General features: G+C 48.4%; 1 protein-coding gene across 1 annotated transcript in view; it reads right to left on the bottom strand.

Moving 5' to 3' along the window:
• The window catches only part of LOC133505336 (cGMP-dependent 3',5'-cyclic phosphodiesterase), a 226257-nt gene that overhangs the window by 135906 nt on the left and 76751 nt on the right, over positions 1-13600 (bottom strand). The window contains exons 2-3 of the mRNA XM_061828498.1: positions 4267-4312; positions 3930-4020 (exon numbers count right to left, since the gene is read on the bottom strand). Of these exons, the coding sequence (XP_061684482.1) occupies positions 3930-4020; positions 4267-4301 (126 nt within the window). The 5' untranslated portion in view covers positions 4302-4312. The remainder of the gene's footprint in view (positions 1-3929; positions 4021-4266; positions 4313-13600) is intronic.

Genomic DNA, 13600 nt, shown 5'->3' with positions numbered 1-13600 from the left:
GCGGCGGAACGGTGGGTCAGCTGGAAAGCATTGGCCTCACAGTTCTAAGGTCCCGGGTTCAATCCCGGCCCTGCCTGTGTGGAGTTTGCATGTTCTCCCTGTTGCAACACGCAACATTAATTGGACACTCCAAATTGCCCCAAGGTGTGACTGTGAGTGCGGCTGTTGTCCGTCTCCACTTGCACGGCAACTAGTTGGGGGTGTACCCCGTTGACAGCTAGGATGAGCTCCAGCACTCCCCCCGACCCTCATGAGGATAAGCGGCAAAAAATAGATATAGTTTGAATTAGAGTTTGCGTGTTCTCCCCGTGCCTGTGCGTGGCTTTTCTCCGGGTGGGCACTGCGGTTTCCTCCCACATCCCAAAAACACGCGACAATAATTGGACCCTCTAAATTGCCCCTAGGTGTGATTGCCCGTCTGGATTTTCCCTGCGATTGTCCGGCGACCAGTTTCAGGGTGTGCCCCGAATCCTGCCCGGATAGGCTCCAGCACTCGCCGCGACCCTCGTGAGGATAAGCAGCGAAGAAAATGGCTGGATAAATGTAATCAGATCAGTTTTTCATCTGGTTTTAAAAATCTGAATATTCCCCCGCAAACCTAATTAAAACGACGAGTGAAACTCGCATAGTTAATTCACGCCTACGACACGCAAACGCACAGATGAATTCCATTTTGATAAACCTTTCATGGTTAATATTCAGGCCGCGTTTTGGCTTTAAGCAAGAAAGGAGGCCCGCTCTGCAACTCCATGAAATAGAAATAACGTCTCAAGTCCGCGCGGCCCTCGGAGAGCGATAAACATACAGCGCATTCGCCGGCGAATATTTCCGTGACATTCAATATGTCTCCATTTATGTACGCGCATAAAACAGAAGCAACATCAAGAGCCGGAGTCGCGTACGCGCACGGCACGCTGGGTAATTTCACCCGCACGCATTAAACACGTCCGCACGAAAGGCCGTCCGAAACCAGCTTGTTCGGCAAACCAAATCGTTACATATTTCGCTTGCATCATCCACGTTTAATTTCTCACGGCGAACGAATATCGCAACACAGGCGAGTGCAAACTTTGCAAGAAAACCTTCCGGAACTTGCGCCTCGTGCGAGTCCACCTCCTGTCCAACTTTATCCCGCGAGTTTACACTCAATCTCGATCGATCCAAGTTGGTTATTATCAGCATTTCATCATATTGTCATAAAAAGTTAAAAAAAAAAAAAAAAAAAAAAAGAATCCATCCTATCAGCCCCGAGTCCCATCCAAACTGGATTTCAGCCTTCCGGCTCACACAGAAGCATGTAGTGCCGCGTAATTCCCCGACAAATTAATCCCCACATCTGTTCTGCTGCGGGCTGAGAAGAGATTAACCTGCTGCTTTTGCTGCCTCATTGCTTCAGTACCCGGACGAAATATGTACACGCGTACAGTACCCGAGTCGTCCTTATTTGCCAAGTATGCCAAAAATGTGCGAGGAATTAGCCAAAATGCTAACGCGGGCCGACGCTCCACCGATCAATTATCACTCAAGTGTCATCCCCGTAAACGTTCTAAAATAGATATTGTAATGAAAATTACATATATCTATTCACTTCAATGTCTATACGAAACAATAAATATGAGCAGAAAGCCATAACGCCTGCCATATACTGCCCGTGATGTCACCCCGTTGAAAACACGCCGACACGGAAGCTCTTTTCGAAGAAGAGAACATCTCACAACTGAGTGAAGTGACCCTTTCGAGCCATATTTAGATGATAGGCGGATCACAGCCAAACCACCGCCCCGCCTGAGCCACCTCCGTGATGAAAACAATGCCGCGCGCGAGCCACGACGCCGCCGCGGCCAAACAGATCCAATTCCGCGGGAGAGACGAGCCACCCCGACCGAAGCCGTGTCGACAAGGCCGAGCCGGCCACCGGTGGCGATCCACGAGGCCCGAAGGCCGTCCTTCAGCGGCTTCTGCACGGAAGCCTTCTGATGTGCACGTCGACACATTTAGCACCCCTGTTGTTTAATTTTTTTTTTTATTAGCTCTATCCACACCTCCTTGTCCTTTGGAACCCACAAAGCTCTCGTCCTTTGCACCCGTGCAATCCATTTTTCACGACGAACACGCGGAAAATACGGCGCTAAAAATCATACAGTTCATGTCTTTAAATGACATGACTGCAAAAGACTTCGGACAACTGGATCTACGCGTGGATCTGGTGGGTAAGTCGTCCAGATTTAGAGCGTGTCAAAGTCTGGATGCATGCAAATATTCCGTTGCCGGATCTGTTGTCAATTTTTTTCAATGCAAATAGCAATATTTAAATAAATGACCCCGGGTTTTGCACGAACTTAACTATAATCGGGGAGAAAAAAATGATGACAGGGAGTCAGGTCGTCCGTACGCGGAAGCGTATTGCGGCCACACGTTAACCTCCGTAATCCTCTGCGACCTATTTTTTTTTTTTTTTAAAAACGCATTGTTCTCAAATGGGTCAATTTGCCGTTATAAATACTCCTTGGTTATTAAAGATTGAGAAGAATAATTCCGACCTGAAAGGAAACGATCGCTATTTCGTTGGGCACCATCCATCCCGTCCTTCTCTCATCTTTTCAGAGAGTATTCCATAAAATGATCTCTTTGAATATCTTTCTCGTTTCCCGTTTAATTGCCGAAATTCGTCGATCTTTTCTCATCTTTTCAGCACGTATTCCATAGAATGATTTCTTTCAAGAATTGTCTCGTCTTTGGTGACAACCTACAGCACAACAAGTCTCGGACGTGGGGAAAAAACACGGACGCGTATTGCGGCCGCACGTTAACCTCCGTAATACTCTGCGACCCCCCCCCCTTTTTTGTTTTTTTTTTTAAATTTGCCGCTATAAATACTTCTTGGTTATTTAAGATTGAGAAGAATAATTCCTTGTGGACCTTGAAATGACGTGACTGCAATAGACAAATACCCACCCGTCATTCCGCACCTCGGAGACCGAAGCCCGCAGTGACGACAGCCGCCGATCCGCGTCAAAAAAAAATAAAAGATTCCACGTCACGGCGACACCTTAGCGATGAGCCGAAAAGCGGGGAATGCGGTCAAACGGGCTTTGCGGCGTCACAGCTCGGCAGCGGCGGCGGGATAAATGCTCGCGGGACTGCCCGGCCCGCGGCGACGGCGCCCGCGTACCTCGCTCGCGGACGCGCTTGGCTGCGCGGGTAAAGGTTAAGGATGGCAAATAAATACGGAGCCAAAGTCACTTCACGGGAGGGGGGGGGGGGGGGAAGGGAAAAGCAAAACTCGCAAAGTTAAGCAATATTGATAATAAAGCGTGTGTGCAGCAAACTTCACCCAATAATCATTGACGCGTTTATTAACGTGCCGCACAGGCGCAAACGCGCACTTGTTGCACACGCTGATATTAGACACAATCGTGGCGCTTGCTGAAACGTGTAAGGGAAGGGGCGGGGCTGGTCATTTCAAATTAAATGCCTCGGCTCGCGCGGCGCATATCGACCACGCGCACAAAAGAAGTCAAACAGTCTCATCGACGTGTTCCTTCCCGCGGCGGTTTTCGACCCGCGCGTACCAACAAACGATAACCTTGCTCAAACAAACGCTCGCTTGCTTTAATTTCCTCCCGCTCATCCTTATGAGCGTTTTTTTTTTTTTAATCTGCCCCCGTCCCCAACACGCACCGGCGCATCCACGCACCGCAAGTGACAAGACTCGAACTCGGTTCAATAAGACTGCGGCCCGTATGGAGAAAAAAAAAAAAAGAAAAAAGTTTGGAAATATGAACAGTATGCGTGTGTCTCACATATATATATATAAATCTACCTGTGGTTGTGACATATTCCTATAAAAGCGTTTTTTTGTAGCATCCCGCCCGAGTTCTGCGGTTTTTCCGACGAGAGACTCCGGCGAGGGCGACGCGTTCCCTTACCTGGACTTGTTCGGGAAACGCGGCGGACTGCCTGCTCGTGAGGCTCGGAGCGGAACTCTCCTCCGGACGCAGCAACACTTGCTGACCTCGTCTGCGGGAACCATTAAAAAAAAAAAAAAAAAAAAAAAAGTCAGGATAAATTCATTTTTTTTTTTTTTTGAGTGCGTGTGTGCGTTTGAGTCAGCGTTTACAGTCTGGATGATAACAAAAAAAAAATGTCTTGCACGCGCACTTGTCGAGTAACTTCTGAGCTGAGGAATGCGGGAATTTTAGCGCGCGTGCAGGGGTGGCGGGGGGGTGATGCGAGGTAAAAGGTAGGTGGTGTTAAAGCCCTTACAGGTCCTTCCCTTTTTTCCTCTCCAACGCGTTCATGTCATCTCCACCTGTCGGACGCAGAGAGAGCGCCGGAGTCAGACACGCATCGGCGGCGGCGGCGGCGGCGGCGGCGGCGGGCTGGCACACTGACACCGCGAGCTGCAGCTCGCCGAGCTCAGAGAGAGACAGAGAGAGAGAGAGGAGAGAGAGAGAGAGAGAGAGAGAAGGCGCTCTCGCCTCCCCCCCCCCCCGTCGCTCTTGACTCATCCTCAGGGTCTTACTGCCTCCATCAACCTTCCTTGTGTTTCACTTTCTTGTTGCCGATCACCCAGCGGTAAAGCCACAAACAAAAATGCACAACGTCATGAACGAGAATTTTTTTCCAAGGAGAAGCCTTTTTGTACATGACTATTCCAGTGTCATCCAACAGGCTGATTAATATTTCCTATTATTTTGATGGTGATTTGTGCGTTTATTAGTAATAGCGAGGATGAGTCATGTAATAACAGCATAATAACACGATAATAATAAAAGGCTAGGCTCGCATGGCGTACGCCAGCTGACACGATTGCATATTTTTCCCCCCATGTGACCCAGTTCTGATGCGCGTCAGGAGAGCGTAAGCGGGGGGGGGGGAGACAGGAAAACTGATGACATTCATAAGATTAAAGTTGTTATCACATGTGGATAAAAATCGGTCCGTCAACGGGGCGCAAGGAGACAGGTTGAACGTGGCCGTCAAAGCGAGCCCGGCGCAATCAAAACACTCCCGCTGACGAACATGCACGAAGTTATCTCACGGTTGATATTAGCTTTGATCACCCGTCTGTTTTGGTTTTCGTGCCGACCTGCAGTTTTGGTTGTCTCGAGCGCCGTGAAAAACACGCAAAAAGTAGCAGTCGAAAGACTAAATTGAGCGGGGTGAAAAAAAAAATAATAATAAGACTAATAAGCATATCTCACCAGAATAAACACACTTCTTTGCTATCCTGCTTATCCCGATCAGGCTCGCAAAGGGGAGACGCGAAGCCATTTCCAGTTTGCGTCAAGCGAGAAGCGGACCGCAGCCTGCTCTGATTGCCAATTTCGCAGGGGCGATCGTAAACGGGGCATCGGTCAGGAAATGAGCCTGCATATGCAAACCGCGACAATTTTTTATTTCTACTTTTCCCCCCTCATTTAATTCCCACCGATTGCAATGATTCCAGAGCCCGCCGTCGATGTTTTCGCCGATAAGAAATTGGACCGTTAACCCGCTTCCGCTCGTCTCGGACAACTGGACCTACGCGTGGATCTGGTGGGTAAGTCGTCGAGATTTACACGGAAGAGTTTGAGAGCGTGTCAAAGTCTGGATGCATGCAAATATTTCGTTGCTGGATCTGTTCTCAATTTTTTCAATGCAAATGCCAATATTTAAATAAATGAACCTTGGTTTTAGACAAACTCCCTTTCATTAACTATGAGCGGGAGAAAAAATTAGGAAAGGGAGTCGGCTCGTCCGTACACGGAAGCGTATTGTGGCCACACGTTAACCTCCGTAATCCTTTGCGACCTATTTTTTTTTTTTTTTTAAATACGCATTGTTCTCAAATGAGTCAATTTGGCGTTATAAATACTTCTTGGTTATTGGGCGGGTTCCAGCACACCTGCGCCGCATCCTCGTTGAGTAAGCCCTGTATTTATAGGACCCAGGGGACGACTGGTCTTCGCCAGATCGTCGCAACTCATGCCCCGTTCCTGCACTCCCGTGTTAATTGAAAGTGGCTTCGGTGTGCGTCGAACGTCTTAAGCGGGTTATCGGGATTCAGCTTCTTTGTGGCCAGTTTTTCTCATGTTCTGTCACGGTCCTGTCGGTCCCAGCCCTGGCGGTGCAGGTCCCCTGCACACTTGCATCTAATCGGCGATAATGAACCCTCGTATATTTAGGACCCAGCAGACGGTCTGGCTTTGCCAGATCATTGCCATCCGCCCTTCGTTCCCGCAGTTCCTCGTTTCTGATCCTGAACACTGGTGTACCGACCTCCGCCTGTCCTCCGACCGACCCCGTAAGCTTGACGTCTTTGATGCTCCTGCCTTCTCTGATCGCTCTCCCGTGTACCGACCCCTGCCTGCCCACGGACCTGCTCTCTCCGCCCGACGACCTGACTATCGCTGCTCCACTTGACTGTCTGCCTGAACCCCGACTTCGAACCGAATCAACATTTCCCAAAGTGCCTCTGCGTCTCCGGAGTCCTGCATTTGGGTCCTCCTCCGTCCCGATGGGTCGCGACACACGGGTTTTCCATGAACGCAGCAGGCTGAGTATTGTTGCTCAAATACAAATCCACACACAATCCCACCCGGGACTGACTCAAGTCCCTCAGTCACCGAGTCGCAACGCATATAACCAGAGTGCGCTGGACCGTATTTGAACAGTGATTAACCTTGGTCTGTCGTCTGGGCATGCAGAGCGCATGTCGGTGCTCTAAATCAACAAGTCATCACAGATGTGGGCACGCGCAAAACAATAATTGAAACGCTGCAAAGGTTTGTTTACGCGTGCGCGTTTGCGTGATTGAAAGCTCAAAATGGTGAAGGTGCACTCGGGGGTGGGGCTAATCTACATAACGGCGGCGCAAAATCAACGGCCGTCTGATGCGCTCGCAGTCACACGACTGGGTGGCTCGTCGCCGGAACAATCAGTTGCTCGGGAAATCGGTGAAATCAACGTCCGGGTTTTAGGTTTTTGCAAACAGTATGTAGGAAGATAATCCATTTGGAAAACGGACGGACAGATGTTCTCGATGGGAAAATCATTCCTGAAGAGAAACGAGATATCAAACCACATCAAGGAACAGAAAATGGTCAATCGCAGCGGTTCTACGGCGTTTTGTTCTCAATCTGTCCACCGCAGGACTGCACCGGTCCGCTCGAGTCGAAACCCGGCGAGTCATCGGCAGATTCCAGGTGACAGTCAACCGCCGCACTCTAAATTAAATCTAAAATGAATTGGGCCTCATAAACGCTACGCCGTTGAAAACCAATCCTCCACGGCTGATTAGATTCTCTCTGACTGCAGTTCACCCCCCCCCCCCCCACCGCTCGAAAGAAATACAAAATCCGAAGAGAGCCTACTCTGAAAACCGGAGAGTGGAGCCCATCTTCAGGAGACTGATGAGAAAAGTGGATCGAGAGCTCGAGGAGCTCGACGAGAAGGACAAGTGCGACCGGCGAGGGGGAAGGTCTCCAATGCTTTGGATCGGGAACAGATTGTCAATAAGGAGCTCACAAAATATTGCACGAGACCGTTACCACTACCTATCAAAACTGAAGACCTTCGGGAAATTTGGAAGAGATTCTCCTGCAGTGTTATTATTGCAAGGGGTTAAAAATAACAGGAAAGCGACAACGGCACACCCCGAACGTGGACGTACACCCGATACGCGGTCGCGCCGAAAGCGCGGAAGACGGTCGCAAAGCAAAAGCAAGACCGGAACTCAGCTGAAGCGCGGCGCAGTGACCGCGAGAACCGGCGCGAAGAACGCAAATCGCGTTTGTCCGTTCGAGCGGCGGTTTCCGCAATCAGCGGGGTGCAATCAGACGAGTACGTATCGACGAGTCGCGCGCCAGCGAGTTCGCCGGCGAGGACCGTACTGATCTAGAAAGAGTTCGCAAACGAAGTACGGCTCATTTAGCTAGGCGAAGATGCGCTATTTTTACTGTCCATCATCCGTTTTCTGTGCCGCTTATCCTCACTGCGGCGTGAACCTGTTAATGCAATAATGGCAGTCGTTAAACGGTTCTGGCGCGCGGCAGCTAATTAAGACGGCACAAAATGTGTAACGTGACAAGCAATTACGCGGGCTTTTCGTAGCAAAATGGACGTACGCTTAGCGTAGAGTCGACCTGGTCAGGTTTGACTCGAAGGGCTTTTAATCGCCGGCAAAGTAGTTAAATTACAAAAAGACATTCAAATATTTGCTTTATTTGATACTGTTCAAGAATGTTGGAACAACAAAAGGGTGACAAAGTTTTGGGTCAAACCCAGCAAAACAAGACAAGACCGTTTACTTTTTCTTTCGTGATGTTTCTAGAAAGTTCTCTTCTTTTTTACAGTCGTGCGTGAAAAGACAACATCTGTATGCAAAACTTCAGTTTTTACGTCGCCGCATAAATTTGTAATTAGCGTGGCGAGCCGAGTACATCGCGGGCAGTTCGCTCGCCAGTCACAGGGCGGACATTTTAACACAAGACAACCATATAAATTCACACTGCCTGCCGTGAATCAGTGGGTCAGAGGCGGACCCAAATGCAGGACTCCCGGGCAAGGGCACAATGTTCAGAGTGGTTTTATTCCAAAAACAGGTCTATACCAAAAGGCAGTCCACAACAAGTGGAAGCACAAAAACGGTAGGCTAGTGGCAAGGTCCAGAAACATAAACGAGGTCCGATGACTACGAGGCCAACATGACGTGGTCAAACTAAAGAGGCACAGGCTCACTGTGACAAGGGATCGCTCTACACGAAACTTATCCACAGCAGTGGAGTATCCCAGGATGCAGTGAAGCATGCAAATCCCGCTGACACATTCACTACACTTAAGTATTTGGTCAATTAATGTCCCGAATGCAACACAGCTGTGACACCTGTCAGACGTGGCACCGCCCAGACCAGTGGCCTGGTCACGCCCCTCACAGGAAGCGCTGCCCACGCGGGCCGAGCGGAGACTCTTTTGTCACATAGAACACCAGACACCTCCCGTCAACTGTTCCAACCCTGCTTGGACCCGTTTCTTCACTTCCTTACCACACTCACCATCGTTCTGCATTCTTGACCCCAAGGATTTGAAGTCGTCCACCCTCGCCATCTCTTCTTCCTGGAGTTTCACTCTTCCGCCTCTGCCCCTCACATATATTCTGTTTTACTTCGGCTCGTCTTCATTCCTCTCCTTTCCAGTGCGTGCCTCCATCTTTGTTCCTCCGCCTGCTCCCTGCTTTCACTGCAGCTCACAATATCACACAGGAAGAGGCTCAGCGCGGATCCCTGATGCAGTCCCACCTCCTCCTTAAATTCTTCTGACACACCGACGGCACATCTCACTGTTGTTCTGCTGCCCTCATACATGTCCTGTACCACTCTAACACATTTCTCCGGTCCGAGGGGATTCCAGTCTAACCTCATCTGTCAGCCTATCTATTCCTAGCGCAAACAGGAAGGGGCTCAGCGCGGATCCCTGATGCAGCCCCACCTCCACCTTAAATTCTTCTGACACACCGACGGCACATCTCACTGTTGTTCTGCTGCCCTCATACATGTCCTGTACCACTCTAACACATTCTCCGGTCCGAGGGGATTCCAGTCTAAACTCATCTGTCAGCCTATCTATTCCTAGCGCAAACAGGAAGGGGCTCAGCACGGATCCCTGATGCAGCCCCACCTCCTCCTTAAATTCTTCTGACACACTGACGGCACATCTCACTGTTGTTCTGCTGCCCTCATACATGTCCTGTACCACTCTAACACATTTCTCCGGTCCAAGGGGATTCCAGTCTAACCTCATCTGTCAGCCTATCTATTCCTAGCGCAAACAGGAAGGGGCTCAGCGCGGATCCCTGATGCAGCCCCACCTCCACCTTAAATTCTTCTGACACACAGACGGCACATCTCACTGTTGTTCTGCTGCCCTCATACATGTCCTGTACCACTCTAACACATTTCTCCGGTCCGAGGGGATTCCAGTCTAACCTCATCTGTCAGCCTATCTATTCCTAGCGCAAACAGGAAGGGGCTCAGCGCGGATCCCTGATGCAGCCCCACCTCCTCCTTAAATTCTTCTGACACACAGACGGCACATCTCACTGTTGTTCTGCTGCCCTCATACATGTCCTGTACCACTCTAACACATTTCTCCGGTCTGAGGGGATTCCAGTCTGACCTCATCTGTCAGCCCATCTATTCCTAGCGCAAACAGGAAGGGGCTCATCGGGGATCCCTGATGCAGCCCCACCTCCACCTTAAATTCTTCTGACACACCTACGGCACATCTCACCGCTGTTCCGCTGCCCTCACCCATGACAAAACTTCCCCAGTAAGCAAGATTCGATTTTGCAGCTGTTGCCTAAAAGTAAAAACTGAATTTGAACGGACAATCCAAAACAAAGCGGCAAAAAATACATTGTTCGTAGTTAACTTTAGAAAGCAACTCACAGACCCTGAAAAAGCGATTAACACTTCACGGTAATGGATGGCGCCGGTGTCAGGACTGAAGTGGTTGCGAGTTACATTTCTCGCTGCAGTTGTCATTTAAAAAAACTGATTTTTTTCCTCACGCAATAGATATAATCAAAACATACAGTATGAACACACTCGAAAGCGCGGAGCCGTGATTTTGTCGGGTTGGGAAAGATCCCCCCAGACTTTTCCTCTCGGGCGGCGCTGCAGCCGCTTCCTTCCTGACGCGCGACTCAACGCCCACGTTACGTAGCACGCACGCAAAGAAAAAAAAAAAATGAAAAAAAATCGGCGATAAAAACGGAAAGGACGGCCCGGAATAAAGATTGGATGGCGGAGGCTAAAAAGCTAGCGTAAACAATGGGAGCCCCCCCGACCCCCCCACCAAAAAAAAAAAAAAAAAAAAGACGCCCGCAAAAGGAAGCGGAAAAAGCTCTGCGGAATTCCAAACACGGGGGAAGAAGAAAAAGGTGAAAAGACATCGCGAGATGAAGGCACGGAAAGTCACAAGAAAAAAAACAAAAATTGTGTCGCGGAGGAAAAAGAAAAACAAAACAAAAAAGGGAAACGCTGCGGCAACAAAGCTGCTTTTGACGCAAAGCGAGAAATCATAGCTGGAGAAAAGTCACGCGTGTACGAAAACGGCGGCAGGCCAACAAAAGTCTTCCCGCTCGTCACACCGAATCTTTTTCTTGCCTTCCTGACTCCTTTTGCGTCGTTACGGCAATTGCCGGCGACGGATTGGCGCGGCGCTCGACAGTTTGTCCCTAAATTATGATCGCATTTTTATTTCCCATTATTTTCCGTATGTACGCAAAAAATGCCGGATTGTGATGTCGAGGATGGAAGCGAAGGCACATTTTCATCCCAAACATGAACATTTTTTTTTCCATTTTCACTCAATAAAAGAACATCCATCCATCCATTTTCTTAGCCGCTTATCCTCACAAGGGTCGGTTTAATTAGGTTTTCAGGGAATATTCGGATTTTCTGGAAAGTAAGGAAAGTGGGGGGATTAAAACCAGATGAAAACTGATCTGATTACACCCATACATCCATTTTCTTAGCCCCTTATCCTCACAAGGGTCGGGAGGAGTGCTGGAGCCTATCCCAGCTTTCAACGGGCAGGAGGCGGTAATTACAAGTAGTTAAAGAAGTCATTTTAAAAGTACAATTATTGAATCAGCGTACAAAATCGGACAAATTATCACAAAAGATATTCACGTAAATTGTAAATAACAGTGGCCCCAATATGGAACCCTGAGGCACGCCCTTTCCAAGGAAGGAAAGAAGAAAAGGGTCTGGACACAATGCAATGTATCTGAACTGTGTCAAAGACTTATTACAACAATAAGTGATTTTAAGGGTGATGAAAAAAATTGAATTATTGAAACGTCAGCGTAGAACATCGGACAAATAATCACAAAGATATTCATGTAAACTGTAAATAACAGTGGCTCCAATATGGAACCTTGAGGCGCGCCCTTTCCCAGGAAGGGAAGAGGAAAAAGGTCTGGACACAATGACAAATAATATTAAAAATACATCCATCAATCCATTTTCTGAGCCGCTTATCCTCACAAGGGTCGTGGGAGTGCTGGAGCTTATCGTAGTTTTGATCGGGAAAGAGGCGGGGTACACCCTGAACTGGTCGCCAGCCAGTTGCAGGGCACAGAGAAAACAAACAACCGTTCACACTCAGATTCACACCTAGGGGCAATTTAGAGTGTCCAATTAACGCACGTTTTGGAGATGTGGGAGGAAAACGGAGTGCCCGGAGAAAACTCTGCACGTCGCCCCCACAGTTCTGAGGACTGGAGTTGAAATCCCGGCCCCGCCTGGGTGGCTTTTCTCCGGGCACTCCGGTTCCGTCCCTCAGCCCCAAAAAACACGCAACATTAATCGGACACTCTAAATTGTCCATCGGTGTGATCGTGAGTGCGGCTGTTTGTCTCCGTGTGCCCGGTTCAGGGCGTAGCCCGGATCCTGCCCGACGACAGCCGGGATCGGCTCCAACCCTCGTGAGGATAAGCAGCTCAGAAAAACAGACGGCGCGTTAAATTGAACAAAACGCGCGAGCGGAGACGTTTCAAAGCGGCGGTGTAACTTTTTGAAATAACGACGCAAGTGCGCGCGACTGAGATCGGTTGCCATGGCGCCAGGTCTTTCCGAGTTTCCAACAACAACAAAAATCCCGCAACAATTTATTCAATCGAATTTCCGCTTGATAATGAAGCAACGAACGCATCGCGCTGACCCCCGGCGGGCACACAAACGCGAACTCCAAACGCAAAGCCCAACCTTGACTCTTTGTCCAAATTGTGACTGACAATTAACGGATGAGTAGCAGCGGGAAAGATGACGAAGAACTCGCGAGCGTTCGGCTGTGCCAACACAGAATCAAGAATTGAGGCGACGCCTGCACCGATACGGGCGATATGCTTTTAAATGCGTATATTGCGTTTTTATATTTTGTCGGCACACAGGCTCGTTTTTTGTTTGCCTGGTGGGAATTTAAAAACTGAGTTTTCACCATTTGAACGCTCGCGTGGAAAATTGTGTGTACGTGGTGGTCCTGCTGTTTCTTTTCCCATTTAAACAAGAACAATTTAAATAATTGGATTTATATGGTATTGTGTTGTATTATTTTTATATATTGTTTTTATATAATAGGTGCCCATATCAATTTTAAAAAAGTGAAAATAGGATAGCTTTTGATTTATCTTCATTCAGCACTAACTCAAACTGAGCCATACAAACCTGAACTGCGTCAAAGACTTATTACAGCAAGTGATTTTTAAGGTGATGAAAAAAAAAATGAATTATTGAATCGTCAGCGTAGGACATCGGACAAATGATGACAAAGGTATTCACACAAACTGTAAATAACAGTGGCCCCAACGTGGAACCTTGAGGCACGCCCAGGAAGGAAAGAGGAAAAAGGTCTGGACACAATGCAATGTATCTGGACGATTAGATTAGATTAGATTAGATTAGATTAGATTAGATTAGATTAAGAGAAGATAGATAGATAGATAGATAGATAGATAGATAGATAGATAGATAGATAGATAGATAGATAGATAGATAGATAGATAGATAGATAGATAGATAGATAGATAGATAGATAGATAGATAGATATAGA

This window comes from Syngnathoides biaculeatus, chromosome 8, assembly GCF_019802595.1.
Source record: "Syngnathoides biaculeatus isolate LvHL_M chromosome 8, ASM1980259v1, whole genome shotgun sequence".
Lineage (NCBI taxonomy): Eukaryota > Metazoa > Chordata > Actinopteri > Syngnathiformes > Syngnathidae > Syngnathoides > Syngnathoides biaculeatus.
This window is presented reverse-complemented; position numbering and strand designations above follow the sequence as displayed.